A 14,269-nucleotide genomic window follows, 5' to 3' on the forward strand; every position below is an offset into this window, starting at 1 on the left:
CTCCTCATGCATCCCTCTTTCTCCCACTTCTCAGGGCCTCTTGAAACAAAGCATAAAAGCCTTAGAAAGAGGCACAATATGTCATCCCTGTAACATAAGATAAAAGTCTTTAAAAGCTAAAGGTCCAGGTTGTTGTTTTTTTTTTTCTCCTTTGAGCCTGCACTGTTTAAGACTGCTCCACTGGATTAGCAGCATGAAGAACTATATATTATTTGCAGAAGAGCTTAGTGAGCAGTCTAAGCCTATACGTATAAGTCAATTTAGATTTGAATTTCCATACGTGCATTTTCTTGTTACTGTCAGTATGCAAAAATGGTACTTACTAACAAATAATGCATAATGTACTAGAGGCAGGGCATCAATAACTGCATTTGAGCTTTAAAAGAAAATGCAAAAAGGCAGAGCATAAAGATGGGCCATATAAGATATACAACACATTAAACATGAAAACGTCAAAAAATATAAAGATGGCTCTTTGCTCAGGAGACAGCAAGTCATTTATCTATAAAGAGGAAGGGGAAATAAAAAGCTTCCATCCCCGAGCTCTTGTGTATTTCATTTACTAACAAAGTCAGGTTATCTGCTTACAGACAACTCTCTTCCTCCTCCCAGACCTCCACCCTCCATCAGAGAGAAAGAGACAGGAAGAAAGAGGTAATAGACAGAAGATATTTACATCTTTCATCATCATCTAAGCGTCCCTTTTAATTTGAATGCAAAAAATCTTATTTTTCAGCTAATTTAAAAGTTCATTCAGGGCAAAACACATGATTTGGACTTGGTTTGATCCTAAAAAAGGAGGGTTTCCTCTATTTGAGATCCATGGAAGAAAAAAAGCAGTAGTTTGGGAAAGCACTCTTGAATACAAAACCTGTCAATGTACACCTCCTTCGGGCACTTTGGTACACCACATAACACATGTTCCTCTCTGCTGGCTGGCTCAGAGTGGAGAAGATGCTGTGAAGCTTTGTGGTGAGGTGTACTGTTGCTTCTGTTGCATTTTCTCCCACTGGTTTGACATTCAAGATCGCTCAATTATGTATGAACGGCAAGCAATATCCTTTACCATCAGGCCCCAATGTAACATATTTCATTTTCAAGGGCTGCAGAGCACAATCAGACCCTCTGTGTAATTACGACTTATTAAAAATGATTCCAAATTATCAGTGGATCTGTGGGCTGGTGTCTGGGTCCAAACTGAGAGCTGTTGCACTGTATTACACGCAGAGTAACTTCCCATGGGTGGATGGTCTGTCAACAAAGATCCCTGTCCTTAGATCACTGAACACTACAAATTAATTAAAGGAAAGTCACAACCATCATTGAATTTGAGCACATATATATAATGTGACAAGGAGCACCTATGGCAGCTATTTTATTTTGCTCTTCAGAAATGAGTCGCTTTTGGGAATAAGCATTATTGGAAAGGCACCCTCAATGACTTGTTGCAATACACTTTAAGTACTTTCGTGACTAGTTTTTGCTCCCCATACACAGACTCATAATGAGAAAACACAGTTCAGCAGAGAAAAGACATCTCAAACAGCATGTTTACCCTTCACACAACATGGAGGAATTAAAAATGGATGAGCACCCCATCCATTATTTCAACCTCCAAATGGCAAAATCTGTATAAAGCTCTGAGTATCCGTCTGGGTGAAAATAAATAAATCAAATATGCACTTCAGCGTTTCCTGCTCTTTTTCTACGTAGGATAGGGTGCCGTGTTTGTGGAGGGCACATCCTGCTCTCAAAAACATGATGAGCTTTCTAAACATATATAAATAAACCAAGAGTTTTCAATTAGCTTTTGCATCTTTTCTGTTAATTCAAATGATTTTGTCACTTTTCCGGGGCAGTCCATATAATATTTAGACTACTCTCATACTTCTCCCAGCCCCATTCTCCCAGCTGAATTTCCCCTATCTGAAGTATTCTAATTTACGAACACAGTGGTGTCAGAAGTGATTTTGCTGTAAAGTCACTAATTATATGCAACATCAATGCGATGTGGGGAAAACGTTAAAAATTTAGCATCACAAGACAAATGGAAAAATGCGTGCTGAAACAAGGAAAAGAAGCACTAACATTCACAGTTTTTCAATGAATAATACATGTTTTTTCCTTGCTTCACGAGGACTCGCCCAGACTGGCTTCAGTGTCACTCTTATATTTATCCTAAAAAAAATATGTGTTCATGACTTTTCACACGCAGCACTGCTGTTTGCATCCACTCGTTAAAGGAATTGTTGACGATATGAGGCCATTGTTCTATGGGCTGATTTCATTAGCAGCCTGTGTATACAGAACTGGAAGAACAATAGGAGGTGGGGAAAGCATGTACAATTCAAATTCATTTCTACATGTGAAAATCTGCATTGGGAAGTTCTGGAAAATTTAAATCCTTTCATCCCTCCAATGTGAGGCATGAGAATTAAATGATATTTAAAAGTATTTTCAGTGAATTCTCTTTGCAGAAAAACAATGTTATAGATAATATTAACTGGCTTGTAATTACCTCACATGTTTGCAACAAGACTGAACAAAAGTATTAGAGCCTGTGGTTTATTGTGGCTCCCCAGGCGCCCACCAAATAGTAGCCATGTGCACTGTATAAAGGTGCAAAGGAGGTTGATTAACTGTTGGTGCATCAAGTTGATAGGAGCTAACATGACCTGCCCTCTGAACTCTGTTAAGACTGACATAGTGGGTCATTGTTGGACTGACAAACAACTTTGCTTCATTTTGAAGGTATTTTCATGGCTCCCTTTACAAGTAATTATATTCCAAATCATTATGTGTTGTAAAGTCTATTGACCCCTAGTAAACTTATATTTACCAAGCTGGAACAGTTAATGAAATAGTCTTTTAATTAGCACTCCTCTTAAGGGTGGGACATCTGAAGGGGTCCCTGTTTTGTTTTGGCGTTGTGGTTGACTGAAGGGTGCAGATCCACTGTTGTTCTAAGATAAAACAGTAATATCTTAATTAAGACGTGCCGTTTAACTGTTTACAGTCAAAGTCAGCGCCATTGTAAGAACCTCTGTGCCAGGGGCGGCACCTGCAGTACAGGGATATTCACAGTACTGTGAATCAATAAAACAATATCATAATTTCTTCTTTTGTTGTTTTGTTTTTTTAGGGCCAGGTCGTTTTTCAAGCTTGACTGATTGAAAGTGGTCTGACTACTCAAGGTAACAACTGGAGAGAGGGTGGGGGGGGGGTTCTTTGCTGCTTGTATAATGCAGTCTTTGGCAGGCTCTCTCTTTGTATTAGATACATTAGGACGGAAATGTGCACTAACTTAAAAATGCTCATGCGAAAAAACATGGAATGTATTAAATTAATGCTCTCTTTTGCCTCAGGGCAGTAATGAAAAGGGACCCCCAATGAGTTCATTTTTCACGGCTTTGGTTATGCATTCAACACTCTAATTGAATTTCAATGTAAGTTTTACAAAGTCTTTATTACAGTGACTCTTGATGTAAATTACATGTGATCTATCGTGGGACTTTCACCCATTAAGTAATTTAATTGTGACATGCACTTTATACGCACCTCATGCTTTTATGCCTATTCCTCCTCATCTAAATTGTCAGTTTCTTCTATTATCTGCTCTGTTTATGTGGATTGAGAGAAGTAGTCTGCATATACTCTAGGCAACTTTCATGAGAACAGCTCCTTAAAAGGAGTAATTGCTCGTCTCCCCCATGCTAACAGAGGGGACAGCACCCGACAGCTAGAGTATACTGGAGAATATACAAGTCACAAGGATTTGCAAGATGTTCGCAGATGACTGCACAAAGCACATTTTATCTGGGAAAAGAATATTATTAGATGTATCCTGTGAGGAGGAAAGATCAGCACACAGAGCAAGTAAAATTTATTGCGTTTTCCAAATTTCTGCACAAGAGAAGCCAGCTTCTGAATAACCTGTGACGTGTTAAACGCAAAAAGCATGCATGTGTACCATGTATGCAAAGGAATTCAAATGGATCTGCAAAAGAAAATATAGACAATATATTCAATGCTTTCTTTGTGAGTTTGCTTGTCCAATGTTTCAAACACTGTGAACTGAATTCTCAGACCTGATGCCTGAAATGCAACCTGGGAGTCAGTTTTCTCTGTCTCCATCTAGTGTTTCTGCCTGAAGCCACTTTTTCAGCTTTCCAACATCCAGAGCATAAATAGAATAGATTAAAAAACAAGAAGTCTAAAAAAAACCATCTGCACACTAAGAAGACGGAACTCTTAATCACAAACTGTATGTTTCTCATCAATAGCATGGCTGTGTGTGGGCCCACGTGTGAACATGCATGAGCCGTCTGAAATTCTGAGGCTGAATTGACCTGATCATTAGAAGGGGGAAGAGGCTTGACCTGATATTTCCTCTGTTGTTTGGTCAGGAAAGGGACGTTATTGTAAAAGGGCTGTAAAGATAAATAACCTTGCCGTTTCCATGACAAAGGCACAAACAGTGGCCGCCGAAGACAAAAGAGCAGAAGACAATAAATCCAACACTGTCAATTTTGTTTAGTTTTCAGAGTGTTTTTGAGGGAAATATGGTTTCAAAACAAGCGGCCACGTCCATTTTTCCACAGAGAAAGGGAAATTGGATCAGTTTTTTCAGCTTTTTCTACAGGTCACAGTTTCATCTTGTACATTACTTTCCAGGCCACGCCATCCTGATTGGTAATAGGAATATGTGACACCATATTTTGACTTTGGATCAGGAAACTCCTTGTACAGCTGTATACATGTTTTTATAGCCTTTGAAAGAAAGGGTATTGTCTTTAAATCCCTAAGAATGCTTTGTCCAGCCTTCAAATTTAAGTGGAAAACCATCCCAGGCACTTTTTTTCTCCACAGACTGAACAATCAAGAGTGAACATGGACATTTGCCTTATTGTTGAGGTCAACTAGAGTTCATCTCATTAGAACAAATCCAGGTTAAAACTGTCATCAACATTTCTTATCATACAAGTTTACATTAAAGGGGAACCACTTTTAGACATCAAAGTCTGTTAACAGGTCTAGTGGAGTACTACTGCTTATTTGGAAAAAGTTATGCGAAGTCTTTTGTGACTCCAGAGAGAGTTGCGCAAAATCTGATGAAATGCGTCAGTTGGAGCTGAAGACTACAAGTTTGAAGATGAAAAAACTCTGTGGGTGTGGAGTTAGAAAGAAGTGAGCTTACCAGACTTCTGTAGCCCGCTCCTCATCTGTGCTAGAGGGCAGACTACATTAGCTGCTACTCGCATTACACACCTGAATTAAGTGTTGGCTACTGAGTTGCATTGTGGGTAATGTAGGTGCTAGGTTTTGACAAGGAAGAAGAATGCATAGAATAAAAAGGACAAGTTCTGCTGCATTGATCCTTTTTTAAAAACTGTCCATTGTGAGTCCGACGTGTTATAGGAGTGCAATGCTAAATCAGCGGAGTATCGTTTAACATAAAAAAGAAACTGTAATTCAGAATGTTGCTTAAAATAACAGAAAAACTTCAGGTTCAACTTTTATAGCGATCCATGGCCTCTCTGAACACCCCCCCACCCCCCACCCCCCACCCCCACCCCGCCAACACTGCCCCAACGAGAGGCGAGACGAGCCTCATCAGAAGCAAAGCATGATGAGGAGCGGCCTTATCACTCCAATACAAGAGCAAACACAGGAGTCTTTACAGCATGTCGTCTCAGGAAGCAGCGCACGGCAAGATTGCTGCCCTTTAAGAAGCCCTAAGACACGACCAATCCCAAGTAGTGTTTTATCTTGACAGTTTGCAGCGCTTTGTTTGCCTTTTCTGTGAAGCCTGGGGATAAAAGAGCAGCCTCTGTGAGCTGTGTCTGATTAGGATCTAATTGTTAACATTCACTGTGCCTTTTTATTATCAGCCTGGTGCTGCCATACATGCAGCAGGTAGAGGCCTTTTCAGTGTTATGAAGGACTCTACCCTTGCTGCTCTCGTGTGTTACTCAAGTACTAGTTAGCACTAAGGTGGCAGGAGAGGAGCCCCCAGCTCGTCGACATCAACAACAACAACAACAACAACAACAACATCAACAAACAGGAATTGATGGCAAGTGTTTATTATCTGGTTTAATTGCTCCTCATCTGGAGGATCTGACAGTTGCGGTTAATGAGAGAGGGAGAGGAGGCACGCACTGTTGGCAGCGAGCTTCATGGTATAAGACGTGTAAAGTGTGTGTGTATGTGTGTGTGGTAAAAAAAGAGGACAGACCACATTACAGCTCAACGGAAGCAAGCCAAAATATGCGGGAAATATCAAATCGAATTATCAAAACATGCCCCTAAATCAGGAATGTCAAGTCCAACCTGAGGCCTCTTCTTACTATAACATGTGTGTCATGCACACACTCGGCCTCAAATACACTTGTAAACCTGCAGACACACACAAAATCACACACCACGCCAGATCTTAGCCCCTGCGCAGCCTGTGTGCAGTAATCGGATGCAGAGCAAAGACTATCACCGAAATATAGCCTCTTCCTCAATTTTTCATCTGGCCTGCAGCAGGCCTGGCTCAGGTCCAACCAGGGACCTCCCTGACATTGTGCAGTGTCACGCACAGACATCCAGGCATGGTTTGACAAAGAAAGCATCAAGATCGGAGAAGGTCTGGAGGACAGGAGCGATGTTCTCGCCTCAGAAGAAAGAAGAAATTCATATGAATGAGGGAAATTTACTTCTGCCTCTCCACTGAATGCCAGACAGATACATAAACACACATATAAACACACAACACCACAACCACCATCAGAGGATCGTTGTCCCATTCATAAATTTCTCCTGTTGAGAAACATGGGCATATCTTAAACAGGGCATACCCGCCCCTTTTACTACTCCAGCTCAGCAGGCCCACATGGGAACAATTAGGGGTATACGCAAGTTTGGCGAAGGTCCGTAGCAACCAGCTGCATCTGTTTTTATTTACCTTTTGCTCTGGTGCTGGATAATGTCATGAGCACATCTGCTACTGTGCAACGCAACCGTGGTTACATGCGTGGTTGACCCATGATTCTGTAATTACCCACCGAGCGAGATGAAGAGGCCCAGCAAACCACTCAAAGCCACACAAAGCCTTCCTCCCCCTCTTCCTCCCCGCGTCTCTCCAGTGGCATTAAAATCCCGTCTGCCTCGCCAAAACGTGGTGCTGAGAGCTGGTAGCTGGAGAGCAGAGGATGCTGAAGTGGCATTTAATGACCCAAAGTTGTCCACAATAGTAATTTTGACTTCATTTTGCTGTCATTAAATTGCCAGTCAGTTAATGACACTCTCTTTCTATTATGTAGGATCAAATGTGGTTATTCTCAAATGAGCTGAGATGAGATACACTTATCAAATTTCCTGATCTGATCTGATCGCTGATTGCTTGTTTGTGGTCACATGGCACAAGCTGCACAGACACCCAGTTTTGTTGTTGGACCACTTTTGGAGGTCTGACAACACTGAACATTAACTAGAAATATTTCATTTTTGCAGCTTCACGGTGGTTTCTGCAGATAGGTTCAGAGAGATCTAATCAGGAGAAACACGTAATCTACGCAATAATTTACCGTAAATGTCTCCACAGAGTGTTCCTTGTTTAAAAAAATGATGACAGCCATGCACAACTGGTCATGTCAGGAGACTAGGAGTAGTCACAGGTGGCAAGTTTAGTTGCAGGGCAGAGTGAAGAAAAATACCTCCATGTTGTTTCAGAGCTCTAAATGAAACTAGCAAAAGTTTTCACTATCTCCAAAGGTCTTGTGTTTGTTTGAAATTCTGAAAGTTCACATTATTAAGCATCTTTATACAGCAAACTCAAAGCGGCCAATCAAAACAGGACTTGTTTATAATAATAATGAGTGATTATGAGCAATAACAATGAAGACCATATATGGATCACTTCACAGAAGCAGTGTTTGTGGGGGTTGGGTGCCACCATGCTTAGCATCTCCCAGATGTGCAAACCATATGCTCTGACTGAAATTAAAACAAAAAAGAAACAGTGAAACATGAAAGGGATTTTTAACTTTGTAAAGACAGTTAACAGTCGGTACAGATAGGGTAATGACCGAGAGAGGCCACATGAAAGAACCGGGGATGTTGGCGTGCTTTTTGCACCACTTATTCCATTTCCTGCTCATAAGTTCACTGAGCAGATGGTGACCAAAGGCACAAGGAAGTTTAGATTTTCTGCCCCACAGCCCATTGTATATGATGCATGTAACTGCGTAACACTGCTCTGTTATCATTTACACACGCTTTGGTGCATACCAGGAGGTCACAATAACAAAGGTGAAACAAGAAGGATGGAGGCAAAAGTGAAACATCTTCAGTCATTTTAGTCAAAAGGATCTGATTCATACCTGTGATTTTGTATGGAAAAACATTTAAGGTAGTCATATTTAAAAGAAACTAATTAACTATTATACATTTTGAAGGGTCCACTGCAAAAATATGTAAAACTGGTTTATTTCAAAATGAGCATCTGCAGGCAGGCTGTCGGCCCACAGAGAGATTTCTCTGAAAACACATTCAATAGTGCCCTCTCCTGTTGGTTCAGTATACTGCAGCCAAGATACACGAAGCAATACAACAGTAGCTGAATGTATAGAATCAGAAAATACACTGATTTGTTTTTTAACAGAGGGAAAAAAACACTTTTGTAAAGCACCAATTTCACCCTAAGAAACATAAAACTTCGGAGAGTTTGAGATTCATCAATGACAAGACAGTCTGTGTCACTGAAAATTAAGTCTTTATTACGAGTTTCTATAACACAAGGCACCTCTGGAAGGTGGCATCGGCTGCAGGGTCTTCTCTACATCAGCCTGTTGTGCTGCTCCGATAGAGACGTGTTTATTTAACGCCTGCCTTGTCTGCGTCTGGATAATGTCCACCCTCAGGCAGCGGCTGGCAGAGGTCTGGCTGTATTTCTGCTTGTATAATCAACCTTCACAGCACTGACTGACCACAGCATCACCTTTCAAGACTGCAAACAGACATGTAACACGTGACACCAATGAGAATTAAAACAAAAGAAGTAAATCAAAAGGCCTTAGAGCAAGTGTTTTGAAACTGTATTTGAAGTCTAGTGTGACTTACAAAACACAGAACTAAGAAAATTACATTTAATAATCCATATAAAGCTTTTAGTGATGGGAAACATGGTGTTACAGAACTCGACAACATGAATCCTTCACTAATATAACGTTAATTAAATGTTTTTTTGAACAGTCACAGAATTATGTTAAAGTTTGCTAAACTGACACCTGAACAGACACATGTAGGTTGTATTGTGGGATATTGAAAAAGGTTGTTTACTTCCAGAAAAAGGTACACTGCATGTTTTTTTTCACAGATTTTGTCAGATTTCCTGTCCTCCCAAATCCACTTCATTCTCCTTTGCTTTTGCTGGTCTTTATTCCCACTGGTTGAGTTGAATTGTCGGTATTCTTGTTCAGGTGGAACAACGTTTCTGGTGGTTCAGCTGTGGCTGATGTTTCAAGGAAATCCAGCTCTGCTAAAGTATTTACGGTTGCATTTAGAAAATCAAAAAAGCTTGTTTCAGTTGCATTAATGGAAGTAACGGTGTCCCCATCAAACCTGGAAGATAAATTTCCACTTTGACTCTCTGACATCTCATCAATGTGGAGCTTAAAACTGCGGGTCTCCATCTGTGTGTGAGGTGAGCTAGTTGTGGAAAACTCTGCAGTCATTTCTTCGTTTTGTTTCCGTACGGGGATGGTGGAGCGGTCCAACGGTGGCTGTTCTGTAGTTAAATTCTTATGTTTAAAGTTGAGCGTGGACAGGGCTGTGGTGTTTGGACCAGGAGAGGTTGTGATGTGTGATGCAGCAGGCCTGGCTGTGGAGGTATGATTGAGTCATTTTAGTAGGGGTGAAATTAATTAACATCCAAATGTATTTATGATCCCATATTTGTAACATAATGTGGGTTTCCTGTGGAAGGAGTAACATTAATGGTTCTAGATTTTTTACACAATTTCACAATCTTTTTGTGTGACACACAACTGACAGATTCTACCTCATCTTGTAACTAACACCTAACTGGGTATTATTCAACCAACTTGCTAGTTACCCAAAAAAGATTTCTATGTTATTGTGCCTGTAAAAATTATAATTGCAAGTAGAATCTCAACAATGGCATTAGTCAGTAATGTGATTGCAGGTTACATCAAATGAAAATATGTTTTATAAGTATTGTTATGAAGTTGATTTAGAAAGTACCGCCACAGGATAATACCATTAAATATCATAAAAGCAAAGGAAAGTTGATGCAGATACAAGTTGGTCATGTCACTGTTAACATGCAAAAACATCTTTAAGACACAATCTTTTTTGGCATGGGTTTTTGCCTTTTATTTGTTATCATTTTATTCTCTTATCTTTAGTTGTTTTTATTTATTTTGTCACCTCCTCTATTTTAGATTGTAGTATTTTGAAAGGTTTACTACATATGAATTACATATATTCTATATATGTACACAACTAGACCTATATCATAATTTTATTTAAAGTTTCATTCCTCTCTACTGTTGTGCTTTTATTTGCTGTTATGTTTTTTAATCTTATTTAGTTTTTTTCTGTCAATCACTTTTGTTTTAACTTCTATCTCACTTTAAATTGTATATAAAGTTAAATGATGATTGACTGAGCAACAAACAAAAGTAAGTGCCTGGTGTGACTACAGTAAAATCCTTTCAATAGCTAGTGGTCAAAATATCATCCAATAATTAATCACCACTTTAGTTTTACTGTGTTCATCAGCAGCACATTCACCTGTGCATGGCAGTGTGTTCTCCATGGTCCAGTGCATTTTGTGATTTGTCTCTTTGAAGGTGAGCACAACATCCACCCAATAGAATGGCTGCAGGAGTTGTTTGCCGTCTGCGCAGGTCTATAAAACAAACCTGGTTTAGATGTTTTACACTGTAAAGAATCCTTAAGGGAAAAGATGCACAGCACTTACATTTTAAGAAATGTCAGAAACTGGCTTAACTGCATTACACAAAATGTACCACCATGATGATTAACTCTGGTTTGGAAACATAAGAGTGCTAAGTGTCGTTTCAGCACTAACCTTGGTCTGGAGTATTTGAGCTGTAGGAATGATCAGTGTCACAAATTCACTCGTCTCGTGCACAGTGAAATTGTCTGTCTGGTTCACTGACACATTACTGACTGTCAGTGCTTCGTTGTCATAGCTGCCTCGTTTGGTCAAACCCATGTGTCGTTTGAAAATGTGCAGCACGGTCTCCTCTGCTGTGGACATGGTCACTGAAATTTACACCAGAGATAAAATGTGTTACTGGGATTAGTGGTGGAAAGTAACCAAGTACATTTACTCAAGTACTAGACACTTTTGAGGTACTTGTACTTAAGTATTTCCATTCCATGTCACTTTATACTTCTACTTGACTACATTTAGAAAGAAAATATTGTACTTTTTACTCCAAACTTAAGTACATTTTCTTGTTAACACTTATGTACACTGACTTAAGTAGGATTTTTACTTGTAATTGTGGTAATGGTTTACATCACTGTAGTGGTACTTTTACTGAATGATCTGAGTACACCATTTACTGGGCTAAAAATGTTAAAGCTTGTGGTGTGGCAAAGGAAAAGAACTTCCAGTACTGATTCTCTGCTTGCGACCCACCTTTTGGGCACGTAGCTTCCATACTGTAGGCATACTGATCACTGACCAGCTTCAAGGCCAAGAATTCTCCGTCATTTTCCATTACCTGTGTTAACCAAAGACAGTCCAAAATACAGTAATAAAGGGAATTTTAGTTGTAATATTGCCAGTGGTCACTAGATGGTAGTATGCTGTTTGAGGTTTCTTACTTTGATAGGGCTCAAGACCTCCCTCCTCCTGCCTTGAACTGTAATGTCTGGTCCACTCATGTCAATGTTCATCTGGAGCAGGCTGGCATCCTCCAGAGCTACAATGAGGTGATCGCTCAGAGACAGTGACCAGTGCAGCTGTAATAAATATTAAAATATGCAAACACAAAAGCACAGTCAGATAGATCCCCTCTGCCTGTCTTCTTATTCAAACACATTCACAAAGATATTTGTTCTCATTTATAATGCAATCATATTTTCAAGGGATGATTTCATCATAGCATTGATTTCAATTACCTACCTTATTATCCCAATTGTCATAGGGAACTTGTCTGGTCACCTAAAGGCCCATATAAATCTTATCAGAGTAACAAAGCAAAATACATAGCAATACCAAATGAAAACAGTGAAAAGTTAACCTACATACGATGAACTCAAGTCAGCAGTTACCTGAATATACTCTGGGCCACACTGGATTTGCTCTCTGCTGGGCAGCACAGGAACCACAGGACACTTCATCATGAAACTATGAGGTCTGCCTCCAAATCGATTTATCCTCTTCACCAAATTCAGTGTCAAGACATGGTAGCCATGCTGAACAATAATCATACAAGCAGAGCAGAGTCACCATCAAGCCCAGCAGCAAAGGTCAAATGTCAGAGTTTCTGTTTATGGATTAGATATTTCGTTAAGAGTGACATACCTGTTGCTGGACAAAACATCCAGAGTAACTGGCTCTAAAAATAAAGTTCTTGCCAGGGTCTTTGTGCAGTGAGAATCCACAGGCAGACAGCTGGTGATTTAGGTGATCCAGAGATGCAAGGTTGACTTGTGGAAAGCAAAATGTGATTCAGGAGACACATATTTTCATATTTAATCTCAATATTGTGTTTTTCTTTTGTGTCAGAAATAATTACCTTGGATCCGTAAGGCCCCAGACAGCCAGACTCCCAGCCCTTCAATCCTCGCACTGTGGATCCATATCTCCATGTATTCAGAAAAACATGCCACATCTCCTTCTAAAAATACAAGTACATTTTCTCACATACCGTGTGACAGCACCAGTAACAAGTGCATGTCATCACAGAATAAAGGTTTACCTGTTAATTTTGCTGCAGGGATATCAATCCATTCTCTTTTCTGAATGGAAAACACATTCCTCATGATAAAACATTGTAAAACACTGTAGAAAAGAAGGTAGAATTGAGCTTACATTTTGAACATGGTGAATAGTTTAAGTAATTTTTTTTTTACAATCTTATGCTACTCACATAGTTCTAAGTAGGTTGCCAAATCTTTTCTGATCCATGCCACTTCTTCTGATGAAAAATTCCATGGGCAGTCTGACCCTAACCTATTTGTAGGTAAGTGGGCTTATATCACTGGGGAGGGGGGAGAAACAGGTGTGTTTGCTTTGACATGGTAAAGACAAGTGACAAAAAAGTCACAAAGAATGATCACTGTCTCCAGCATGTGTGAAAAAAGCAGTTTTAAAGCAGTTGTAGACCTCTAATTTGTCAAGGTTTTTGTCATTAAAGAATTTGTGACGATGATCTATTATGAATTAACCCCTTAACAACAGTTTCCCCCTTTTATTTCATCTTAAATTGCTTTAAAATAACCTTATGTCACAGTATCACACATATTCTATCATCTTGTTCCAGCTTTTCATTGAAAATCTATGTTTACAATGAGTGAAATGCTGAAACCAAAAGGCCACCAGTGTTTTTTATGGCTGCACCATTCAAGCAAATACAAATATTCTAGATTTCTTATACCATTTTATACACGTCTGCAAAGCACATACTGACATGTTTGGCATTTTTGGAACTTTGGGATGCCACCACAATTTAAAATAAAGTTGGGTTTATAAGTATTGTTTCAAGGATAACAAAACTACCACTAAGGGATGATACAGTTTAATTGGGTAAAAACAGGAAAATTAATGTTTATCAAGTCACTGTTAATATGCAAAAATAAACATTGTTGTGTGTTTGAACAATATTTGGCTGCACAGACTAAGTTTGTAATGGCTTTAACACTGGTGGGTCAGTTGTGTTCTCACCCTATGATACATGTTGACAAAGATCATTTTAGGCCTATTTGACATATCAGAATCATATTTCATCATAATAATAATCTTATTGAAATATCTGAAAATGTAAACTAAAGTCAAAAAGATAGATTAAACTCAGATACTACGGAAAAAACTACACACATTATATTCTGCAATACAATTTCTCAGTGCGCACCTTTTGTTTAGGCTTTTAAGGTGAACCGTTATGATTTGATTTCAAAGGGTAAATCGCGAGCTTTAAAGTTTGCTCATTGCAAGTTATGGTACACGAAAAAATTAAACAAGTTAACCACATAACATTTAAGTCAAGTTTATAAAAAG

General features: G+C 39.3%; 1 protein-coding gene across 3 annotated transcripts; it reads right to left on the reverse strand.

Annotated features, from left to right (window-relative positions):
* Positions 1–8,452: 8,452 nt before the first annotated feature.
* Positions 8,453–14,261, reverse strand: lg10h1orf127 (linkage group 10 C1orf127 homolog). 3 transcript variants are annotated; one of them, XM_044212119.1, is made up of 11 exons: positions 13,143–14,261; positions 12,972–13,054; positions 12,789–12,890; positions 12,575–12,699; positions 12,322–12,465; positions 12,173–12,211; positions 11,872–12,009; positions 11,684–11,768; positions 11,105–11,301; positions 10,804–10,921; positions 8,453–8,995 (listed from the first exon to the last, which is right to left on the reverse strand). In XM_044212119.1, exons 1-11 carry the CDS (start codon positions 13,205–13,207, stop codon positions 8,952–8,954), a joined length of 1,140 nt encoding a protein of 379 aa, XP_044068054.1. In that variant the 5' UTR covers positions 13,208–14,261; the 3' UTR covers positions 8,453–8,951. The 3 variants fall into 3 exon arrangements, with proteins under 3 accessions (XP_044068054.1, XP_044068052.1, XP_044068053.1); XM_044212117.1 differs by having other exon boundaries at positions 8,453–9,868; XM_044212118.1 differs by lacking the exon at positions 12,173–12,211 and having other exon boundaries at positions 8,453–9,868.
* Between the last annotated feature and the right edge of the window lie 8 nt (positions 14,262–14,269).

The sequence above is a fragment of the Siniperca chuatsi genome, linkage group LG10, assembly GCF_020085105.1.
Source record: "Siniperca chuatsi isolate FFG_IHB_CAS linkage group LG10, ASM2008510v1, whole genome shotgun sequence".
NCBI lineage: Eukaryota > Metazoa > Chordata > Actinopteri > Centrarchiformes > Sinipercidae > Siniperca > Siniperca chuatsi.